Genomic DNA, 12,116 nt, shown 5'->3' on the forward strand with positions numbered 1-12,116 from the left:
GTGAAAGGTAAATCAGCAACTAAAGCTTGCAGCTCACTGACTCTTCAAACAGATGTGAGGGCAATGAGAAACACCACTTTCAAGTGAGATATTTCAGATGAGCCGTATCCATTGGTTCAAAAGGAGGGTTCAGCAATTGAGCAAGAACAACATTGAGATCCCAAACCACTGGAGGCGGTTTGAGAGGAGGTTTGACATTGAAAAATCCTTTCATAAATTTGGAAACCACAGGATGAGCAGAAAGGGGTTTCCCTGCGATAGGCTGATGGAAAGCAGCAATTGCACTAAGATGGACTTCAATGGATATAGACTTGAGGCCAGAGGTAGATAAGTGCAGAAGATAATCGAAAACAGAAGACAAGGAGGTATCTTGAGGCTCCTTGTTATGAAAAATGTATCACGTAGAAAATCTAGTCCATTTTTGGTGGTAGCATTGTCTAGTGGAAGGCTTTCTGGAGACCTCTAAAATGTCCCAAACAGGTTGAGAAAACTGAAGAGGAGTTATGTTGAGAAGTACCAAGCTATCAAGTGAAGAGATTGCAGGTTGGGATGAAGAAGAGATCCTCAACTCTGTGTAAGCAGAAATGGAAAAACTAGTAGAAGATATGGCTCCCTTCCAGACGGGAGAACAAAGGTTGCCTGGGCCACCGAGGAGCTATTAGAATCATGATGGCAAGATCGTTCTTGAGCTTGATAAGAGTCTTGAGAATGAGAGGGAATGGAAAGAACGCATACAGGAACAGGTTCGTCCATTTCAGAAGGAAAGCATCTGCCTCGAGGCGATGAAAAGAGTATATCCTGGAGCAGAACTGAGGCAGTTTGTGGTTGTGGGGAGACTCAAAGAGATCTATTTGAGGAGTTCCCCACTGAGAAAAAATGTGATGAAGAGGCAAGGAATTGAGTGTCTATTCATGAGGTTACAGAAGACGACTCAATTTTTCTGCCAGACAGTTTTTCTCTCCTTGAATGTAGACTGCTTTCAGGAAGGTGTTGTGATGGATCGCCCAGTCCCACACCCTTTGAGCTTCCTGACAAAGAGGGAGAGATCCTCTTCCTACCTGCTTGTTGACGTAGTACATGGCGACTTGATTGTCTGTCTGAATAAGGACTACCTGGTTATGAAGAAGATGCTGAAAAGCTTTGAGAGCATTGAAGATCGATCTGAGTTCCAACAGATTGATACGACACTGACGATCCGTGCTGGACCAGTGGCCTTGATTACGGAGACCGTCGAGATGAGCCCCCTCTCCCCCCCCCCCCAAGCGTAGGTCGAGGAATCTGTTGTGAGGACCTTCTAATGAGGGGGTGTCTGAAACAGTACACCCCTGAAGAGATTGGAAAAGAGCATCCACTAATGGAGAGACTGTCTCAACGAAGGAGTGACTGTAATATGTTGAGAGAGTGGGTCGCAAGCCTACGCCCACTGAGATGCCAGTGTCCACTGAGGATTCTGAGATGAAGCCTGGCAAAAGGAGTCACGTGAACGGTCGAGGACATGTGACCGAGTGGTACCATCATGTGTATCACTGAGAGTGAAGAAAGGGAGGACATTTTGTGGCAAAGCTGAAGGAGAGCATCCAGACACTGCTGAGGAAGGAATGCTCTGAGTTGGACAGTGTCCAGAACAGCTCCAGTGAACTGTAGGTTTTGAGAGGGCTGAAGGTGGGATTTGGGAAAGTTGATTTTGAATCCCAAGTTTTGTAGGAATCATGTAGTCCGTTGGGTCGCTACAATAACTCCCTGAGATGTTGCATCTTTGATCAGCCAGTTGTCCAGGTAGGGGAACACCTGAAGACCATGGATCCGCAGAGCTGCTGCAACCACCACTAGGCACTTGGTGAACACTCTTGGAGATGATGCCAGGCCGAAGGGTAACACTCTGTACTGAAAATGCAGATTCACCACTCAAAATCTGAGGTACTGACGGGAGGTCGGATGAATGGGGATGTGAGTGTAAGCCTCCTTGAGATCTAGAGAACACAACCAATTGTTCTGATCTAGAAGGGGATAAAGGAATGCCAGGGCAACATGCAAAATTTTTCTTTGACCATAAAGTATAGGCCGCAGATCACCCGTGTTCTTCGGAACTAGGAAGTAATAGGAGTAAAACCCCCTGCTCTGCTGTTCCAAGGGAACTTCCTCGATGGCACGGAGACAAAGCAGAGCTTGAGCTTCCTGAAGAAGAAGGGCAATCTGGGATGGATTGGAAGGATAATCTCTTGAAGAAAGCTCTGGTGGAATCTGAGTGAAATGAAGAGTATCCTTCCCTGATTATTGACAGCACCCAGAGGTCAGATGCAATGGTCTCCCATCGATGGTAAAAATGATGGAGACGACCTCCAATGGGAAGAGGAGAGGACAGAGGCAGAACGATGGAAGTTATGCTCTGTTTGAGACAATCAAAAAGGCTGAGAAGCCTTTGGTGCAGCAGAAGGCTAAGGTTTCTGTTGCTTCTGCTGTTGTTGCAGTTTCTTAGGAGGTGCTCGAGTGTAAGTAGCTACCTTTGGAGGATAACGCCTCCGATAGGATGGAAGATGTCGAGAAGGCTTGGAAGGAGCTGGCTTAGGCTTTGGTCTGACTATGGAAGCAAAAGATTTCTCATGCTCAGACAACTTCTTGGTGGCAGCCTCTATAGATTCATCAAAGAGATCATTGCCTTCACAAGGAATATTGGCCAGACAATCCTGAATGTTGGGATCCATATCAATGGTGTGAAGCCAGGCAAGGCGGTGCATCATTATTGAGAAAGCAGTGACCCTCGAGGAAAGTTCAAAGGCATCATAAGATTACTGAAGAAGGTGCAACCTGAGTTGTGCTAAGGTAGCAATGACTTTCTGGAACTCCAAAAGTCTGTGCTGAGCAAGGTCTTTAGTAAAACCAGGGAGTATATCAATAAAATACTTAAAATAAGTAGTAAAGATGAAATTATAATTTAAAACCCTGGAGGTCATCATCGAATTTTGATAGACGACAGCCAAACTTGTCCATGGTCCTGCCCTCTCTGCCAGGGGGTACGGTAGCATAGACCCTGGAAGGATGACTCCTCTTTAAGGAAGATTCCACAAAAAGGGTCTGATGAGATAGTTGAGAATTCTCAAAGCCCTTGAAATGTACAGTTCTATACCTCGATTCCAACTTGCCTGGAAAAGTAGGGATGGCATAAGGAGTCTCCAGGTTTCGTTTAAAAGTTTGAGAAAGAAGCCTAAGAGGAAGTTTGAGAGATTCCGCAGGAGATCGAGGCAAACTCATTTCCTCTAAATACTTCTTAGAGTATTTAGAACCAGAGTCCAATTTAAGATCCAGGTCTTCAGTCATTTGACAGAGGAAGGAGGAAAAGGACAATTGATCCGCAAGAGGATGGCCTCGAGGGGGACTCGATGACCTCAAGGCACCTCGAGTGGAAAACAAAGGTGAGGCCTCTCTGGAGTATTGATATCCCAGCAAATAAGCAGACTGGGATGAGGCACTGGGAGAATCTGAGCCCTCAGATTCTGCTATTGGTGTCCTGGATTGAGGAGTTGGAGGCCTCGAAGAGCTGGAACGCCTGGACGAGGAAGGCTGCTCTCTTGAAAAGGACCCGCACCTCGATGAGCGCCTCGATGGGTGCCTCGACCAGTAATGAGAGTGCTGCCTTGTGCGAGGTCGAGGAGACTTTGCCCTATGCCTCGAAATGGGCATATGTGAGGGTATAGGGCTGGAAGCAGTAGATCGAAGTCCCATAGTCTCAATGGTTTGGATTGAGAAATCTTGAAGCACTCCCAAAGACTCGGCTCCTTGTATGAAGTGTGAGGATTCCAGACGAGACACTCGCAAAGACTCGACTTCTTGCATAGAGTGTGTTGATTCAGTTCGAGACACAGGCAAGAACTCGACCTCTTGTGAGACTGCTGAGTGCCCAAGCTGGACTGCAGGAAGCAGAGTCGAGGCAGGACTATATTTGGTCAGTAACTGAACAAATTCCTGCTCTAAAATGGTCTGGATGGTAGCCCGCAATTGTGGATCAGAGTCTGAGGCTAAAGGCTCCGAGGACAAAGAGGAAAAATGCTTCGACTTGGAGGAATGATGCTTAGGTAGCTTGAGGACCACTGCTGGAACAGTCTACTGAAGTATCTGACCTGAGGGAAGCTCAAGCGAAGACTTGGCAGATTTACTCGAGGTCAATGATGCTCCAAACGAGGAAGGTCTGATAAGAGTCGAGGTCGTGGAAGCAGGAGGATACCCTTTAGCAGGCTTTACCGAATCGGAAGTCGAGGCTGGAGTATGGATTTCCATTCCAAAAATCTGAACTTGATGATGTTTGAGGGCATAAGGTTCAAGGGCAGCACAGCGAACGCATGACTCCAGGCAGTGGTCAGGGCCCAAATACTGAAGGCCCCAATGGTGTGGGTCAGTAAGAGATATCGCACACTGGCACTGGCTACACTTCTTAAAGCCCATGACCGGCCAGGACATAGAAGGAAAAATAGCTGCCGCAAGTTGAGGCCCGCAGGCTGAGGGTGTGCGAAAGGTCCCGCCAACACTCAACGAAAAAGTTTAACTTTTTTTTTTTTTCCAAACAGTGAGACATAACCACACTCGAGAAATGGGCAGCGACATGGCAAATGAGGATCAACGTGGATAAGTGTAAGGTAATGCATGTCGGTATCAAAAATCCCATATACGAATACAAGATGTCCGGGGCAGTACTTGGAGAGACCACCCTAGGAAAGAGGATTGGGAGTATTGGTCGACATGTCAATGAAGCCGTCTGCACAATGCGCGGCGGCGGTAAAAAGGGCGAACAGAATACTAGGAATTATTAAAAAGGGGATCACGAACAGATCGGAGAAGGTTATCATGCAGCTGTACCGGGCCATGGGACCCCTCACCTCACCTCACTGGGCACCGTACAAAGAGAAGGACACGGTACTACTCGAAAGGGTCCAGAGAAGAGCAACTAAAATGGTTAAGAGGTTGGAGGAGTTGCGGTACAGTGGGAGGTTAGAGAAGCTGGGCCTCTTCTCCCTTGAGAGGAGACTGAGAGGGGACATGATTGAAACGTTCAAGATAATGAAGGGAATAGACTTAACAGATAAAGACAGGTTGTTCACCCTCTCCAAGGTAGAAAGAACGAGAGGGAACTCTCTAAAGTTAAAAGGGGATAGATTCTGTACAAACATAAGGAAGTTCTTCTTCACCCAGACATGGTTGAGAACTGGAATGCTCTTCCAGATTCTGTCATAAGGGAAAACACCCTCCAGGAATTCAAGACAAGGTACGTAGGGAGAGGGGAGACATGATCAAAACATTTAAGTACCTCACGGGACGTGTCGAAGTGGAAGATGATATTTTCTTTCTCAAGGGACCCTCGGCCACAAGAGGGCACCCACTCAAACTCAGGGGCGGAAAATTTCATGGCGACACCAGAAAGTATTTCTTCACAGAGAGAGTGGTTGATCATTGGAACAAGCTTCCAGTGCAGGTGATCGAGGCAGACAGTGTGCCAGACTTTAAGAATAAATGGGATACCCATGTGGGATCCCTACGAGGGTCAAGATAAGAAAATTGGGTCATTAGGGCATAGACAGGGGGTGGGTAAGCAGAGTGGACAGACTTGATGGGATATAGCCCTTTTCTGCCGTCATCTTCTATGTTTCTATATAAGGTTGGACAAGTTCCTGCTGAATCAGAATGAACGCAGGTAGGGCTGGTCTCGGTTAGGGCACTGGTCTTTGACCTGGAGGCCACCGCGTGAGCGAACTGCTGGGCGCGATGGACCACTGGTCGGACTCAGTTGCGGCTGTTCTTATGTCCGAAAGAAAACACAGCAACACGGTAATAAAGAAATAAAACACAAGCCGTGGTGAGAGAAGGCACGAAGCGAACTAAATTCAGCGCAGAGCATTAAAGACGGACTTCTCAGCTCCGCGGAAAACTGAGAAGATGCGTCCTGTGCTGGGCAGGAAGGCACTCGCGCATGCATGGTGCAGCAGACTCGAAAATTCTGAGTTTCTACAAGCAAGTCTGCTTGCGAGGCTGTTCGCATCCAGGCTCCGTGGATGACGTCACTCACATGTGAGAATAGGCTGCCTGCTTGTCCTAGGATAATGGAGGCTATGCTCTCCAGGAACCAATCCAAAGCTTGTCCTTGCTTTTGACTAAAGAGGTGGCTGGCACTTTTGGGCCTTCTGTGCTCATAGGTATGAATGAGATCCCTGATTTGTCTAGGAGCAAGAGTGAGGAAGATATCTAAGCCTCAGAGTAGTAGGATCTTTGCTTCTCTCTGCTAAAATACTTTCTAGAGGATGAGGTCATGCTGGGAGTGGGCCTAGAGAATGACTTCATAGTATATGAGTCCCTTCTTAATGAGGTGTGAGGCCTCCTGCCCATTACCACCAAAAAAAGATTATCACATCCATCAATTTTGCCTGCTACTTGCTACTTACCAGTGCTATTAGATGTATGTAGCGCTGTACATAAAAACATTCAAGACACAGTCCCTTCTCTGTAGAGCTTGCAATCTAATCAACAGACAAACAGGACGAGAAGGGGGTTAAGTTTCTCAAAACATGGTTACAAATGGGGATTAGGAATTAAAAGCAACCTCAAAAAGGTGGGCTTTTAGTCTGGATTTAAATATTGCCAGGGACGGAGCTTGATATACTGACCCAGGCAGTCTGTTCCAGAAGTATGGTTCAGTAAGGGAGAACAAATGTAGAGGGATATAGAGTAGCTACAGAGTGAACACACATCTGGCTCATGGTCTAAGCCCTACATATACCAATCTAAAATGTGAAAGCCTTGGACAGTATGTTGAAAATATTATGGGTCACTCCATATATTTTCTGCACTCCATATTTTCAGCCAATAGTTGACAGAGCTCGTCAATCTTCCCCTTAGAGCTCCACCACATTATGCACCACAGGTGTACTATACACCACATTCTGCAAGAACCTACAGGGGAGGTAAGAACACTATTCTGAAAAACTTATTTCTCAAAAGATTTCAAGATCCTCTACACCTTCCCCCAGGACACGAGGAGCGAGTCTTCATACTCTTGGGCTCTTTTCAGAGTGGATTCAAACAAGATAATGAGAAAGCTGGAGCTACCAAAATCCCAGAGCATTCTGGTTGTTATGCACAGATGTGACCTTCTAGCGCAGTACAGAGAGGGAGATCGTCCATATCTTCATCTGTATAAGCTTCAGGATTCTGTCCATGGGCGCTGTCACAGACTCCTTGGTGGATCACTAAACTGTGGGATATCCAACATCTCTACTTGGTCTCATTCTCAGTCTAACTCAAATGGGACAAACCTAACCATCTCCCTTACAAAATAAAAGAAAATGAGAGCCTCCAGAGGGAGACTACTGTGTCTCATGTGGTGGGGAGGGATCTGAAGGAAGATCAAGGGACCTTTCCAAGAAGACCTCTGGTATTTCCTCAGGTACCCACGACCTCTCTAAACCAGACTCATAGGAGTATTTATCTGGAGCCATCTGACACTCTGCCTGCCTCAACAACTGACCTCAAAGTCTCTCCCTAGGTAAGGGCCTGGGTGAGGGGCACCAAGAATTTCTGGTGCACCAGAGCACTTCCTCCCAAAGAGGGCTGAAGCTAGTCACTGATTCAGGGTGCTGCAATTTCACTACTCTTTGAGGACTTGGTGTCCATGTTCCAGCTTCAGGCAAGGTATGGGCTGCCAGGATGAGGTAAACCACTTGCATCCTCTTGCCCTTTCCATGAAAGAGCATACTTTATGCTGTAGTGGATCTTCCTTTACTGCTATTGGTCGGTGTACCCCCAAAGTTATGAGCTGAATAGACAAGAAGGATGAGAGTATTAGCCACAGAAATAGAGAATGGGGAAGAGGAGAGGGGAATATGGGAATGGGGAGATAAGCTCAGTCTTGGCCATGTTCAATTTTGGTTGATGTGGGACATTTAGGCAGCATATGTCAAACAAGCAGGTTGAAACTTGGGCATGGATTTCTGGTGAAATTTCTGGTGTGGAGAGGCAGATCTGGAAGTCATCAGCATAAAGATGGCAATCAGAGAACCAAGGGAATAAATATATATATGGAGAAGACAGTCTTGAGGTATATCAACTGAAAGATAGCAGTAAAAGAGAATCTGCTACAGCAATGGTTTCAAACTCGCGGCCCAGAGGCCACATGCGGCCCGCTAGGTACTATTTTGAGTCCCTCGGTATGTTTATCATAATCACAAAAGTAAAATAAAACAGTTTCTTGATCATATGTCTCTTTAGCTATAAATGACAATATTATTATTATTAAGACTTAGCCAAAAGGAAAGATTTATAAACTATAAAGAGTTTTACCTCATGCAAAATTGTTATTTATTTAATAAGACAATAACTATTTTTTTCTGAGGCCCTCCAAGTACCTACAAATCCAAAATGTGGCCCTGCAAAGGGTTTGAGTTTGAGACTACTGCTCTAAATGGTCTCTTTTTTTTAACTAACTAACTGGGAAAGAAGAAAAAATGCAGAGACTCACAGCAAACCCTCAATCACTGGAGGGAGGGTGGGGAAGGGACCTGGGGGAGCCCAGGTGTAACCCATAAAGCTGGCACTGCTCAGCCAGACACCCCTGCACTAACTGAAGCCGTAGGAACAGTAGTGCAATTCACTTTTTCAGTGAATTTGACTGATTTTCAGTCAGTGAAGCCAGGAGCTTGAGGAATGGCATCATCCACCTGCTGTAGATACTAAATGGCCAGGAGAGATCCCATCCAAGAGGAACAATCTCCACCTGCTGGTAGATGTGTGATATCCCATTAGTCTCTAGATTCATCTATTGCTAAGGAAGTATGCTTTTTCATGGAAAGGGTGATGAATGCATAGAACGGCCTTTCAGTGGAGGTGATGGAGATGAAAAAATGTATATGAATTCAAGAAAGTTTGGGACAAGTACATTGTATCTCTAAGGGAGAGGAAGGGCTAGTAGATAGCATGGGTAGGCAGACTAAAAACTGTATAGCCTTAATATGTTTTCATTTTTCTCTGTTTAAACTATCATAGGAAAGAGAAGCAAAAACCCAAAACACAATACAGCACCAAAATCCAAGTGAGAACAACATATCAAGGAGTAGGTAGCTACCAATCGTATCAAAAGAAGCAGATAGCTCAAGATACTTCACCACATTTCAGTCAAACAATGTGAAATGCAAGAACCTGAGCTCTGTGAAGAAATAGGACACACTAGATGGGCCATTTGGCCTTTATCTGCCATCATGTTTCTATGGTAGATAACCAAGAAAAGTAGTAGCAGCAGTCTTCCTCAGAGACCAGAAGACTGGAGTGAAACAAATCAATGCTAAGGTGAAACAGCTGGACCAGAGGTCATGTATCTCACAACTGCTTCTAAATTTCAAAACTAATAGTGGTCTCTAAAGACTTGAAGAAATTTTTTAGAGAAGTTAGGAAGTTTGCATCCTATTTACATTCCATAGTATTTTATGAGCTCTAACTAGTAAGAAGTTTAGGAGAACATTTTCAATTTAAATAATCTGGATAATTTTAAAACCATTCTGCCCTCATAATTATATGCAATTAACTCAAACTTCCAGATCTCAGTCTTGTGGAATGTTAATAAGCGGGCAGTGAAAATATCTGAGACAATGACACTATTCTTTATGAAATTTATCCCTAAGTAAAATTATCTACTGCCATATTGTAAAATTCAAAACTGTCAATATCCACAAGCATTTTTGAAGGTGGGGGAAAAGCCCTTACGTTGAATTTAAATCTGCAATCTAATTCAGTTCTGACAGACAATTCTGTTAACACCACAGACCACGTGTGAAAATATTTTCAAGAGGAAAAAAAAAAAAAGACTACAGAAGCTGGTCAAAGGAGTTTTTAATAGGCCAAAATCAATCAAATACAATGAATTTCTCAAAACATTTTGACTTTAAAATTACAGCTTTTGAAAATTAAAATGTAACATCTCGATGCAAAGAACAGAAAGCACATATATACAGAAATACATCAACAATTAATGACATGATACAACCTAACTGCCCACTTATGCCTGCTTCATCTGTGATGAACTCCAGTCCTTACCATTATTCTGGTTTTAATACACACAAAAATAGACTACCAAGATAATGCTATTTTTTTTTTTACTAGTTTAGCAAAATTTTGGTGAGCTTTGACACATCACTAACAAATCTTACACAAGCTTAAATGCAACAGGAGTTACATGTAAAGTTTGTATATTTAGCACGTCTCACAAATGGCAGGAGTGCTTATGTGGCAACTCAATTCACTCAGTAGCGTGGAAACTACACCAATCAGCAGGAAACTAGGATGATGGTTCTACCATTAGCCCATCTTAAAATGACCTGAACTTGAAGAGGTCATTTTATGACATAAAATTCATGCATAGCTTGACTCTATTTTACACTTGAAATTTTAACCTTCAGGAATCTGAAACTCTTTAGTAAGATAATGATTCCTAGAAAATCTCTGTTTATTCAAATCAGTGAATTTCCTTCTACAAATGTCACTAGTTTTGCTAAGAAGCCTTTGGGTTATTTCTTTTAGTCTATTCCATGAAGTTATCATAATAAGGAGCTGCTGTCCATCTGCAATTCATAAAAAAGAGATACAGTATAAAAAGAAAAGCTAAAGTACTCCTCTCTACAATGGCAAAGAACATTACTTTAATATCCTGAATTCTAAATGCCAAGTTTCATATACAATTCAAAGTCATGTTAATTGTGAAGCTAATTTCTTTCAAAATAATTACATAACAACATAGTAGAATTATGGCAGACAAAGACCTGAACAGTCCATCCAGTCCGTCCAACAGTCATGCACATTATTAATTCATGATTAAATGGTCTTTCTCTGACATTTCTGGGACACAGACCATAGATATAAAATATGTAAACTATAAAATGTCCCAGAAAAATCATAAATACAATAATTATCAGCAATATGTTGATAGATGACAACCATTTAAGAGACATCTTTCTTTCATTCATTCATAATCATGTCATTAACAAAAACCATAATGATAAGAACACAAGAATAGCCATACTGGATCAAACCAAAGGTCCATCTAGTCCTACATCCTGTTTTTAACAGAGGCCAATCCAAGTCACAAGTACCTGGCAGAAACCCAAAAAGTATCGACAACTATGCTATCAATCTCAGGGCAAACATGAAATAGGTCTCAACAAATTAACAACTTGTTTTATATGTTTTATGAACATATCAGGGAGACCTGCAAACAACAAAACAAATGCAAAAAAAGTCATGCTATAAAATGAATACGCTAAAACTTTCATCTACAGTTTGACTAATACCAACAAATTTATAAGAAAATTAATGACAAATATATTTTGCTAGATTTGAGATTAAAAATGTAAAACAAGTTAAATTCCCATCAATTTCATATACAATAAGCAATAACTCTAAGCTGCAATTGAAGATTTCAAAATCTGAAAACAATATATCTAATAAACTTACGTTGAATATGAATGAATTGTTTTGGTTGCTTAAATTCTCCTTTGTACAGGCGATTGTAGTAGATGACATTGCTCTCTGCTTCAGGAACTGGAATAACCATGCTCTCTTTCTTTTCTCTAAAAACTTGTTGTGCTGAAATAGCCCGTTGTAAATGATGCTCCTGAAAGATATAAAATTGAAAGTTTGAAGTTATTCAGAATGCCTCAACCTATAATAGCAGAAAACAGTATATGAGTCAATATTCTAAAGAAGTTACACATTAAACAGCAAGCCAGTGAATATGTAACTTTCTTTATCCATAGATTTTCAATTCTGATACAGATAATACCAGGCCAAAATCTGAACTGCCTATTATTATCCTTCATATATGAAGGAGCCGAGTTTGGAGCAAGGCAGGGGTTGAAAAATTATACAGATAATAGTACTAAATATACATATCAATTTAAATGCTGGTGCTCAAACTAAAATGGTTGCAGTGTTATAGGGCTGGATAAATATCCAGCCCTATAACATGAAATGGACAGCACACTCCTATAAACCACAATTAAAAGATAAATACAATTCACAATGATCATCATATCTGGTTTCATGATGGTTTCATTTGTCTGAAATTAAGAGCTCATGGTTTATGTTCAATT

The 12,116-nt window shown here is 42.7% G+C and overlaps 1 protein-coding gene across 4 annotated transcripts in view; it reads right to left on the minus strand.

The window, feature by feature from the left end:
* The window catches only part of EPC2 (enhancer of polycomb homolog 2), a 265,601-nt gene that overhangs the window by 191,557 nt on the left and 61,928 nt on the right, over positions 1-12,116 (minus strand). For all 4 annotated transcript variants that reach the window (XM_033945362.1, XM_033945363.1, XM_033945365.1 and 1 more), the window contains one exon: positions 11,479-11,638. In XM_033945362.1, the coding sequence (XP_033801253.1) occupies positions 11,479-11,638 (160 nt within the window). The remainder of the gene's footprint in view (positions 1-11,478; positions 11,639-12,116) is intronic.

Source organism: Geotrypetes seraphini, chromosome 5 (genome assembly GCF_902459505.1).
Source record: "Geotrypetes seraphini chromosome 5, aGeoSer1.1, whole genome shotgun sequence".
Classification (NCBI taxonomy): domain Eukaryota; kingdom Metazoa; phylum Chordata; class Amphibia; order Gymnophiona; family Dermophiidae; genus Geotrypetes; species Geotrypetes seraphini.